This window comes from Simochromis diagramma, unplaced genomic scaffold, assembly GCF_900408965.1.
Source record: "Simochromis diagramma unplaced genomic scaffold, fSimDia1.1 OVJJ01000518.1, whole genome shotgun sequence".
Taxonomy (NCBI): Eukaryota; Metazoa; Chordata; class Actinopteri; order Cichliformes; family Cichlidae; genus Simochromis; species Simochromis diagramma.
Genome location: NW_024387336.1, coordinates 425,467 through 436,992, shown reverse-complemented (window position 1 = coordinate 436,992; position 11,526 = coordinate 425,467). Strand labels below are relative to the sequence as shown.

Here is an 11,526-nt window from a genome sequence, read left to right as displayed (position 1 = left end):
GCTGAACACGTCATAGACACCTCAGCTTCACTACTGGAACTTCAACATTATGCACTCCACACTGTACAGTAACGCCACTGTTTTGCACATGTCTCACTCTGTATATTTTATTTTATATATTTTATTTATTGTTTACTCTATTTAATTTGTAAAATATGTGTACACACACACACACACACGTAGAAAAATATTTAGTATACACATCCAGAAATGCATATACTATTATATATTGTACATATATTTATTAGTTTCAGATGTAGCCATTCTTGTATTTTGCTTGTTTACATTATTGTATTTTGCACAACTCTGTTGCTTGTGAAGCTCGCACACAAGAATTTCACTCACATGTGCTGTACCAATGTACCTGCACATGTGATGTGACAATAAAAGTGATTTGATTTGATATATAAATATATACAGTGGCCCCTAGAGACAAAGCACGTACAAACTCCAAAACACATTTCTAGCGTTAACTGAACTTCAAAACAGAGCTACCTAGATCACTTAAATTATACGATTGAAAGCATACATGTATTGTTTGTGTATTTATACACAAGCACTCATATATGTTCAAATAATTTAAAAAAGAAATGTTCGTTTACCTGTTACTACCACACACCAAATCCGGTCGTTGGCACTTGCTGGCTTGTGTAGCCTCTAGGTAACAAAAGCTCAACACTGGGCCTAGCATCCTGGAGCACTTCTATTGTGTTTTTTACGTGTTTCTGAGTTTTTATGTGTTTTAGAGTTTTTCCGTGTTTTGGAGTTTGTACGTGCTTCAGGGTTTGTACGTATTTTGAAGTTTGTACGTGCTTTGTCTCTAGGGGCCACCGTAAATATACTTTTATTTATTCACTCCACATAAAATGTAATAAATAAATCATATAATACAAAAACCAACTAGTCACAGTTCAGCTTTTAACTATTTAAATTTTCAGCTTTTTCCTTTTAAACAAATTTAAAATGAAACAACACAAAACACTGCAAACCACAACACAATTAAATATAAATTAAAATATGAAAACAAAAAGAAGATCCACATTCTCTGTCATATAGGCCTGCATGAATAAACTTTCTGAATCCTTTATCATCCGCAACTGAAAATAGTTGTGGATGATTTCTAATGTGACGTTGTTGTCCCTGGCTCTCTTTCTCTCTCCCTCCTTCCCACTCTGTTCCTGTGCTACTGAAAGTGTAACTACCGCCCCTCCCCCCTCTTCCCAGCGCAAAGCACAAGGCCCGCGTGCGGAGTGAAGCGGAAAAAAAGTGTGAGAGAGAGGGTGAGAGAAAAAAAAAAAATCCACGAGCCGGCTCGCGTCGTTCACGTAAAAGAACCGGCTCTAAGAGCCGTTTCGTTCGCGACCGACACATCACTATTATCAGGGGAGAGGCAGCATGCTCCTGACAGACGCACATGCATACAGCACTCTCAAGGCACTCGCACACACATACAACAGAAGTGGAGATCAAACGGTCACTGGTCATCTGTTTTATACGTATGCTGTGGAGTGTAGCCGGGCGTGCCGGAGTGTCTTAAAGAAATATCCACACGCCACGACCAAGGGGGGTCGTTCCCCGTACGTATGGAATAGGTAACGGTGTGGAGAGATAGTGTCGATATGCTAGAGAACCGATTTGACAGAATGGTGGGTCAAATAATGTTTTTTGTGCTGCTTTTGGGAATGACAGGTTAGTAATTGTACTTATGTTCCTTTAATCCATTTAATGGTTTGTTTATTTTTGCCTAAGTGATGACTCAAATTTTTTGGATCAGAAATAACATCTTACAATCTTAGAAAACTTGTCATAATTTTATTTATCCGTGTTTTGTTTCATGTACAGGTGTAGTGACTGCTCAGGCTGTCAGTAAGTATCTTTTCAAAACTCTAAAGATTTGACTTTTATTGCTTTATCATCAGTTTATATCAGCCTCACATTTCATAGAGGAGTAAAGACTGAAAGCCTGTGAGAAATATGTTTCATATTTATGTTTGCAGAATATTAACCATATAGGCCTTTTCTATCTTTTTGTCATGATCTACCTAATTGCTTCTTAGGACCTCTTTACCCAACATCTGGAACTGTATGCTCTGCGGAAGATGATGGAAGTTCTCCACAGATTACCCTGCTAAGACCTTTTTTCTATTTTGGGAGGACATATAACAGCATTTATGTATGTAAAATTAACATTAACAATTCATTTACTACATTTGTACCATTAAAATATTTTGCTGTCTAATTAAACGTACTGCCACTAATTACAATATAAAACGTTGTTACAAGATAAATATATATTCTTAGTGCTTATATTCTGTTTATTTTGTTTTATAGAGGCCAGAGTAGGAGAACGCCAGTTTGAGTACAATGTCAGAGTACTTACAGGAAACCGCATGCTTTTGCAGAGAACAGGAAGCGTGGCAGACAGAAAGTTAAACTAAGCAGAGTTGTTTTGATCGGAACTGTGTGTGTGACGTATAGCAGAACTACAGGGTGGGCCATTTATATGGATACACCGTAATAACATGGGAATGGTTGGTGATATTAAAGTCCTGTTTGTGGCACATTAGTATATGTGAGGGGGCAAACTCCTCAAGATGAGTGGTGACCATGGTGACCAATTAGAAGTCGGCAATCTTGGATACAACTTTTGTTTTTTCAATAGGAAGAGGGCCATGTGACACATCAAACTTATTGGTAATGTCACATGAAAAACAATGGTGTGCTTGGTTTCAACATAACTTTATTCTTTCATGAGAAAGACAATGTATTTATTAAAATGTTTTTTCCTTACATTACATACACATCCTTACATTTCCTTACAAAGACATAATATTATAACAACGTGACTGGTCAGTTGTAATATTGATCCTGGACCATAATTACTATGATGATGCAGGAACAAGACCAACACAGTGATATCAGATCCACCATTTTAATAACAAGTGATCAACACCTGTGTCTGAAGTGCCTACAGTTGTTACCTAATTTATACTGGTTTTGACTTACAAGAATGTTTTTATTTTCTAGGTAAACCACAATGGGCATCTGACCTTTGATGCATCATGGTCTAGCTACACCCCGCAACAGTTTCCAATGTATGGATCCAGAGACATCATCGCTCCATTCTGGACAGATTTAGACAACAGAGGAAATGGTCAGATCTACTACAACCAATACACCAGTGGCAGTGTTCTCCAGCAAGCTACACAAGACATCAATCAATATTTTCCAGGACTGAACTTTAATGCCAACTGGGTCTTTGTTGCAACTTGGTTTGAGGTGGCCTATTATCCCACAAGTGGAACAGTAAGTCAGCTTCCAAAATTTGGAATCAAATTACGTGCTTATGTGTGATGTATACGTGAAAGTCTGTTGCCTACTTTACTAATTCAGGAACAGTAGATTAGTGTAATCCAGTGTCACCTTCCAGACATAAAGACATAAATTCCTGTGATATATTTCATACAAAGATTATTTTTGAATATTGAACTTTTTTTTTTTTTTTTAAAAAGTGATACCTGAAGATGACCTAAAGCATACATGAAAAGTGTATCATAACCAAATTAGGTGTAAATCCAGCAGAACACTGATCAAACAGAACATATAATAACTGAATTCATATTTTCCAGCGCACTACTGTCCAAGCTGTGCTGATCTCTGGAGGCCAATATTCATTTGTGCTGATGAACTACGGTATAATAGCCTCAACAACACTGAGAATTCAGGTCAGACCTACTATAGTCAATACTCTGCATATTTACTAATGAAAAAACATTCATTATTTCTAAATGCAATAATCACATTTTTGTGACTCACATTTGTAGGCTGGTTATGATACAATCGACTCCACTCACTATTATGTCCTCCCTGGATCATTCACCAGTGCTGCATCAGGGAGTAACTCAAATTTTCGCCTTGGCAGCAACGTCAATGAACCAGGTCGCTGGGCCTTCCGGACAGACCATGGATCAACAGGCTGCACTTTTAATGGTAAGACTGCAGGATACAGGAGGCAACTGCTTCTGCAGCCTTTGTGTTATATAACATTATAGTGATGTGCATCTGTGAAAGGCAAGGCAAGAATTCTAATCACAGTGCATTAAGAGTACAGTAAAGCAATGAGGTTGAGGTTATTAACATTAAAGTCTCTGACTGTTGTTGGAATCAAGAACTAATGAAGGAATTTCAAATTGTTAGTTGGAGGCTTAAAAACATTCTTCCTACCTGCTTAAAGGATGTTTAACCCATGAATTCAGAGGTTTTGAAAGATTTTGAATGGCAACATATGGCAAGCAAAGAATAAAAAAATGCTAGAGAGAGAAGCTGTTCCCAACAAAGTGACTTATCCTAAGGCAGGATTCACTTCTTCATTTTGGTCCTTAACTGCATAAGGTATGCTGTCCTCACTAAAGTTTGTTGCAGGCAACGTAATTTCAGCTATACAGCTTAACATTCTTTATTCCCAGCACTTCATCCTCCAAGAAATAGGCCGCTTGTTGTGTTTGTAGTGATGTGTCGTCGCGAACGAAATGGCTCTTAGAGCCGGGTCTTTGATGTGAACGACTCGAGCCAGCTCCTTATCGCGAGCTGTGGGTTTTTTTCTTTTTCTTTCTCTCACCCTCTGTCTCGCACTTTTTTTCCGCTTCACTCCGCATGCGAGCCTTGTGCTTTGCGCTGGGAAGAGGGGGGAGGGCCGGTAGTTACACACGCAGTAGCACAGGAACAGAGCGGGATGGAGAGACAGAGACAACAACGTCACATTAGAAAGGTATAGTAATCATCCACAACTATTTTCAGTTGGATGATAAAGGATTCAGAAAGTTTATTCATGCAGGCCCATATGACAGAGAATATGCATGTACTTTTTGTTTTCATATTTTAATTTATGTTGAATTGTGTTGTGGTTTGCAGTGTTTTGTGTTGTTACACTTTAAATATGTTTAAAAGGAAAAAGCTGAAAATTTAAATACCGTATTTTCACGACCATAAGGCGCACTTAAAAGTCTTAGATTTTCTTCAAAAAGTACGGCGCGCCCTATAGCGCAGTGCGCCCTGTGTGTTGTAATGAGGACGTAGTAGAGAACACCATGAGAACGCTAAAGGGTGAAGTGTGTGCGTTGACTTTATCGCACATACCTGTATAAAAGAACAGGTATGTGCGTTATGCAGGACATCGTTGTTTTAACAACCCTGAAACTGGCAAAGAGACACGTTTACGAAGCACAGTTTAAACTGAAGGCCATCAGCTACGCGGAGGAACATGGAAATCGAGCAGCGGCGAGAGAATTTAAGATTAACGAATCGATGGTTCGCAAATGGAGGAAGCTGGAAAACAAGCTCCGGCAGGTCAAGAAAACGCAGCTGAGTTTCCGCGGACATAAGGCGAGGTGGCCCGAGTTGGAGGAAAGACTCGAGCGGTGGATCATCGAGCAAAGAACGAGCGGGAGAAGCGTTTCGACGGTCACCATTCGGCTAAAAGCAGTTTCACTAGCTGAAGAGATGAACATTGAACATTTCCAAGGAGGTCCGTCTTGGAGCTTTCGTTTTATGAAACGGTGCCATTTTTCCATCCGGACCAGGACTACGGTAGCACAGCAACTTCCAGCGGATTATAAGGAAAAGCTGGCCATCTTCCGCTCCTACTGCAGCAAACACATCGGCGACAAAAACATCCAGCCCAGCCACATCACAAACATGGACGAGGTCCCGCTCACTTTTGACATCCCGGTGAGTCACACTGTGGAGAAGAAGGGGACCAGCACGGTAGCGATACGCACAACGGGGTATGAAAAGTCTTCTTTTACTGTTGTGCTTGGCTGCCATGCTAATGGACAGAAACTGCCGCCTATGGTGATTTTTAAGCGAAAGACTTTGCCTAAAGAGAAGTTTCCAGCAGGAATCATCATTAAGGCAAATGAAAAGGGCTGGATGGATGAGGAAATGATGAAAGAGTGGCTGAGGGAGGCCTGGGAGCGATGGATGACCGATGGAGACCACAGTTTTACTAAGAGTGGAAGGCAGCGCCGGGCGAGTTACGCCACAATTTGCCAATGGATTGTAGATGCTTGGGCTAACATGTCTGCTGGCACTGTTGTTCGAGCTTTCGCAAAAGCCGGCATCATTTCCGAGGAGCCGCACGGCACGGAAAGTGACTCTGACAGTGAAGAAAGTGAACCTGGCGTGTTTGATGGCGATTTAGCGCAGCTGTTCAATTCAGACACAGAGGATGAGGACTTCGATGGGTTTGATTGATGATAAAAATGTGAGTACCAAACTTTGTTTTGCTCCTACTTTATTTTTTAAATATGCACACTTGTATGCTTGTGTGTTGTTGATGATGACGATTACTGGTAATAAAAATGTGAGTACCAAACTCAGTTTTGCTCCTGCTTTATTTTTTAAATATGCACACTTGTATGCTTGTGTGTTGTTGATGATGACGATTACCGGTAATAGAAATGTGAGTAAGGTACCGAACTCAGGTTTGCTCCTGCTTTATTTTTAAATACGCATACGGTACTTGTATGCGCCCTATAATCCAGTGCGCCTTATGTGTGTGTTAAATACAGTAATGGCACACATAACTGAGACTGCGCCTTTTAGTACAGTGCGTCTTATGGTCGTGAAAATACGGTAGTTAAAAGTTGAACTGGTTTTTGTATTATATGATTTATTTATTACATTTTATGTTGAGTGAATAAATAAAAGTATATTTGCGGTGGCCCCTAGAGACAAAGCACGTACAAACTTCAAAACACGTCCGAACTCTGAAGCACGTACAAACCCCGAAGCATGTACAAACTCCAAAACACGGAAAAACTCCATAGCACGTACAAACTCCGAAGCACGTACAAACTCCAAAACGCGTACAAAACACAATAGAAGTGCTCCAGAATGCTAGGCGCAGTGTTGAGCTTTTGTTACCTAGTGGCTACACAAGCCAGCAAGTACCAATGACCGGATTTGGTGTGTGGTAGTAGAGTTGGATGTCTCGAGACTGGTCTCGAGACCAAGACCGGTCTCGAGACCACTTTTACGTGGTCTTGGTCTCGACGGACTTTTGTCTTGGTCTCGGTCTTGGTCTCGCTGTTTCGGTCTTGCGTTCTCAAATCGACGTAGTGTTCGGGACATTTGGAGTCAACCATCAGCGGAGCGGGGGGGTGGCTTACTGGGCTTAAGCCCGGGTCATTTTTTCAGAAGCATGGGGTCTTTTGGAGTGTAATTTGTTAGTTAGATGCCTGACTGTCAGACAATACAGTTGTCAACTGTATAAAACAAAAACAACACACGAAGCACAGAGCGCAAAAAACTCAGGTAGATGTTATTTTTTTATATTATGCTTTGGATGTTGTTCAGTATATCTATGCAAAACGAGGAATTTCAATACACAGCAGTATATTCACAGTTGAAACTAGATATTTACATACATTTTAGGGAGAAAACATAAAAACCTTTTTTTACTGTTAAACATCAATTTAGAGTAAACTTGTTTTGTTTTGGATAAATAAATATTGAAATATCTTTTGAATTAGTTAAATGTCAGAATAAAAAGAGGGAGCTGTCTATTTTTATCACTTTAATCAAATTTAGGAGTACATATACACTAAGTTTATTGTTAATTAATAAGAAAACTCCAGACAATTCCATTCTGAGCTGAAGAAGCTTCTGATAGGTTAGTAGAGTCCATGTGAGTAAACTGGTGGCACACCTGTGGATGCATATAAGGCAAAACACAGAGCCTGTTTCTTTGACATGGGAAAATCAAGAGATATCAACCAAAACACCAGGAAAAGAATTGTGGACCTCCATAAGTGTGGCTCAATTTTGAATACAATTTGGTGCCATTTATAATTAAGAAATACAGATAGTTTCTCTCTTTACTCTTAAAGTTAACAAATATGTTTTTTATACCGTATTTTCACGACCATAAGGCGCACTGTGCTAAAAGGCGCAGTCTCAGTTATGTGTGCCCTTACTGTATTTAACACACACATAAGGCGCACTGGACCATAGGGCGCATACAAGTACCGTATGCGTATTTAAAAATAAAACGGGAGCAAACCTGAATTCGGTACCTTACTCACATTTCTATTGCCGGTAATCGTCATCATCAACAACACACAAGCATACAAGTGTGCATATTTAAAAATAAAGCAGGAGCAAAACTGAGTTTGGTACTCACATTTTTATTACCAATAATCGTCATCATCAACAACACACAAGCATACAAGTGTGCGTATTTAAAAATAAAGCAGGAGCAAAACAAAGTTTGGTACTCACATTTTTATCATCAATCAAACCCATCGAAGTCCTCATCCTCTGTGTCTGAATTGAACAGCTGCGCTAAATCTCCATCAAACATGCCAGGTTCACTGTCTTCACCGTCAGAGTCACTTTCCGTGCCGTGCGGCTCCTCGGAAACGATGCCGGCTTTTGTGAAAGCTCGAACAACAGTGCCAGCAGACATGTTAGCCCAAGCATCTACAATCCATTGGTAAATTGTGGCGTAACTCGCCCGGCGCTGCCTTCCACTCTTAGTGAAACTGTGGTCTCCACCGGTCATCCATCGCTCCCAGGCCGCTCGCAGCCTTACTTTGAACGGGCGGTTCACACCGATGTCCAGCGGTTGGAGTTCCTTTGTCAGGCCTCCCGGAATGACAGCAAGCTCACAGTTCATTTGCTTCACAAGTTTTTTCACATCGGCTGTGAGATGGGCACGCATAGAGTCACAGATCAACAGCGATGGTGATGCGTGGAAAAAACCACCTGGTCTCCTTACATACACCTCCCTCAGCCACTCTTTCATCATTTCCTCATCCATCCAGCCCTTTTCATTTGCCTTAATGATGATTTCTGCTGGAAACTTCTCTTTAGGCAAAGTCTTTCGCTTAAAAATCACCATAGGCGGCAGTTTCTGTCCATTAGCATGGCAGCCAAGCACAACAGTAAAAGAAGACTTTTCATACCCCGTTGTGCGTATCGCTACCGTGCTGGTCCCCTTCTTCTCCACAGTGTGACTCACCGGGATGTCAAAAGTGAGCGGGACCTCGTCCATGTTTGTGATGTGGCTGGGCTGGATGTTTTTGTCGCCGATGTGTTTGCTGCAGTAGGAGCGAAAGATGGCCAGCTTTTCCTTATAATCCGCTGGAAGTTGCTGCGCTACCGTAGTCCTGGTCCGGATGGAAAAATGGCACCGTTTCATAAAACGAAAGCACCAAGACGGACCTCCTTGGAAATGTTCAATGTTCATCTCTTCAGCTAGTGAAACTGCTTTTAGCCGAATGGTGACCGTCGAAACGCTTCTCCCGCTCGCTCTTTGCTCGATGATCCACCGCTCGAGTCTTTCCTCGAACTTGAGCCACCTCGCCTTATGTCCGCGGAAACTCAGCTGCGTTTTCTTGACCTGCCGGAGCTTGTTTTCCAGCTTCCTCCATTTGCGAACCATCGATTCGTTAATCTTAAATTCTCTCGCCGCTGCTCGATTTCCATGTTCCTCCGCGTAGCTGATGGCCTTCAGTTTAAACTGTGCTTCGTAAGCGTGTCTCTTTGCCATTTTCAGGGTTGTTAAAACAACGATGTCCTGCATAACGCACATACCTGTTCTTTTATACAGGTATGTGCGATTGTCCCGGTATATACGATCAACGCCCACACTTCACCCTTTAACGTTCTCATGGTGTTCTCTACTACGTCCTCCTTACAACACATAGGGCGCACCGCGCTATAGGGCGTGCCGCACTTTATGAAGAAAATCTAAGACTTTTAAGTGCGCCTTATGGTCGTGAAAATACGGTATTTATCAATCTAAAAAATTAAACATTTAGTCTGATTTGATGTTACAATTAAAAAAGTGTTTGTGTTTTTATCTGAAGAGTACATAAATATTTGGTTTCAACTGTATAGTTGATGATGTTGGTGTTTGGCTTGATTGTCAGCACAAAGAGGGAGAGAGAGGAACAGAGAGGGAGAGAGAGGAGCAGAGAGGGAGAGAGAGAATGACGACAGAACAGAGATGGAACAAGAGCAGGTGAGACACACGTTAGTCAAATGGTTGTTTGCCAAAACTCATCAGAACATGTATCTAGTACCTAGTGTTTCTTTTTAGATACCATTTGTTACTTTTCAAATTCTATATTTATTAAGTTATGCAGGCTTGTTTGCACAACAAGGCTAAATAATTATATAAACTTTTCTCAATCTAAATATTGTACTTTGGTAGAATTAAAAAAATAAGTGTAGTGCAGGTCTATGATGATTTTTAGTGCTACTATCATCTAGTTCTGATTCTGGTTCTGTCTTGGTTACTGTTGTAGTCCTGTTTTAATTCTGGATCAGTTCTGGGTCTGGTTGAATTGGGGTTTAGTCCTCGTGTCTTGATACAGGCCCGACTTTGTTCTGTCTTGCTGCTTAATTAAAAAACTAGTTTAAGGTGTCATGTCATATATATATATATATATATATATATATATATATATATATATATATATATATATATGAAGTCATTCTTTTTCCAACAAAACTCAAAACAGACCATAATAATCTTTCAGTCATTTCTACCCTCACTTAATTTCCTTTTGCTGCTCAGCTCTCACAAAGTGGCTCAGTTATGCTCCAATCACTCCATATTGTGGCCAATCACATGCGAGGATATAGGATAATATCATTATGTGAAAAACAGAGAGGGTGAGAGACGCGACAGTTAAGTGGAGCATCCGTCTGTCCTCTCAGTAAGTGAATGAGACAGTAGACAGCGGTGAGGAGGGCTGTGCGAAAGCAAAAACACATAAATATGCCTGACACCCGTAAACAAAGCAGCATCTGGCTGCAGTTTAAAGACTTTTTTTGTCTTGGTCTTGGTCTTGTCTTGGTCTCGATACCCTCTGGTCTTGGTCTTGTCTTGGTCTCAATACCCTCTGGTCTTGGTCTTGTCTTGGTCTCGGATTAGGCGGTCTTGACTACAAGTCTATGTGGTAATAACAGGTAAATGAACATTTTTTAAAAATTATTTGAATATATATGAGTGCTTGTGTATAAATACACAAACCATACACATATGCTTTCAATTGTGTAATTTAAGCGATCTAGATAGCTCTGTTTTGGAAGTTCAGTTAACGCTAGAAATCACTATGTGTTTGGCAGGATTTAATGATGAAAATAAATTCTCTCTCTCTCTCTCTCTCTCTCTCTTTTGTAAGATTGTACAAAGAAAAGGAATACAAAATACACAATGAAGACATGTTCCATTACACTGGAAGAATAACATTGCTCTAATGAAAGATACATGACCACAAATGAAACATCTGCTGAAAAAATACAAGCATCTACCTGCTTCCATATGATTTAACTCAAAATAGTGCCAAAACTTACTAATACACATTAAATATATAGGAACTTATGGATGAAGCCGATATTGTGGACTTTAACACCAGGATTGCAGAGATTGCCATCAGATTACAAATTTTTTCACTGCAGCAGCTAAAGAGCACACTACTTCCTGTAGACCACTTCCTCTACAAAAAAGACATT

General features: G+C 40.3%; 1 protein-coding gene across 1 annotated transcript in view; it reads left to right on the top strand.

Annotated features, from left to right (window-relative positions):
• The first annotated feature begins 1,378 nt into the window (after positions 1-1,378).
• Positions 1,379-11,526, top strand: part of LOC120718167 (alpha-tectorin-like) — a 38,305-nt gene continuing 28,157 nt past the window's right edge. The window contains exons 1-6 of the mRNA XM_040006566.1: positions 1,379-1,689; positions 1,843-1,866; positions 2,058-2,173; positions 3,028-3,306; positions 3,630-3,725; positions 3,825-3,990. Coding sequence (XP_039862500.1) covers positions 1,620-1,689; positions 1,843-1,866; positions 2,058-2,173; positions 3,028-3,306; positions 3,630-3,725; positions 3,825-3,990 — 751 coding nt within the window. The 5' untranslated portion in view covers positions 1,379-1,619. The remainder of the gene's footprint in view (positions 1,690-1,842; positions 1,867-2,057; positions 2,174-3,027; positions 3,307-3,629; positions 3,726-3,824; positions 3,991-11,526) is intronic.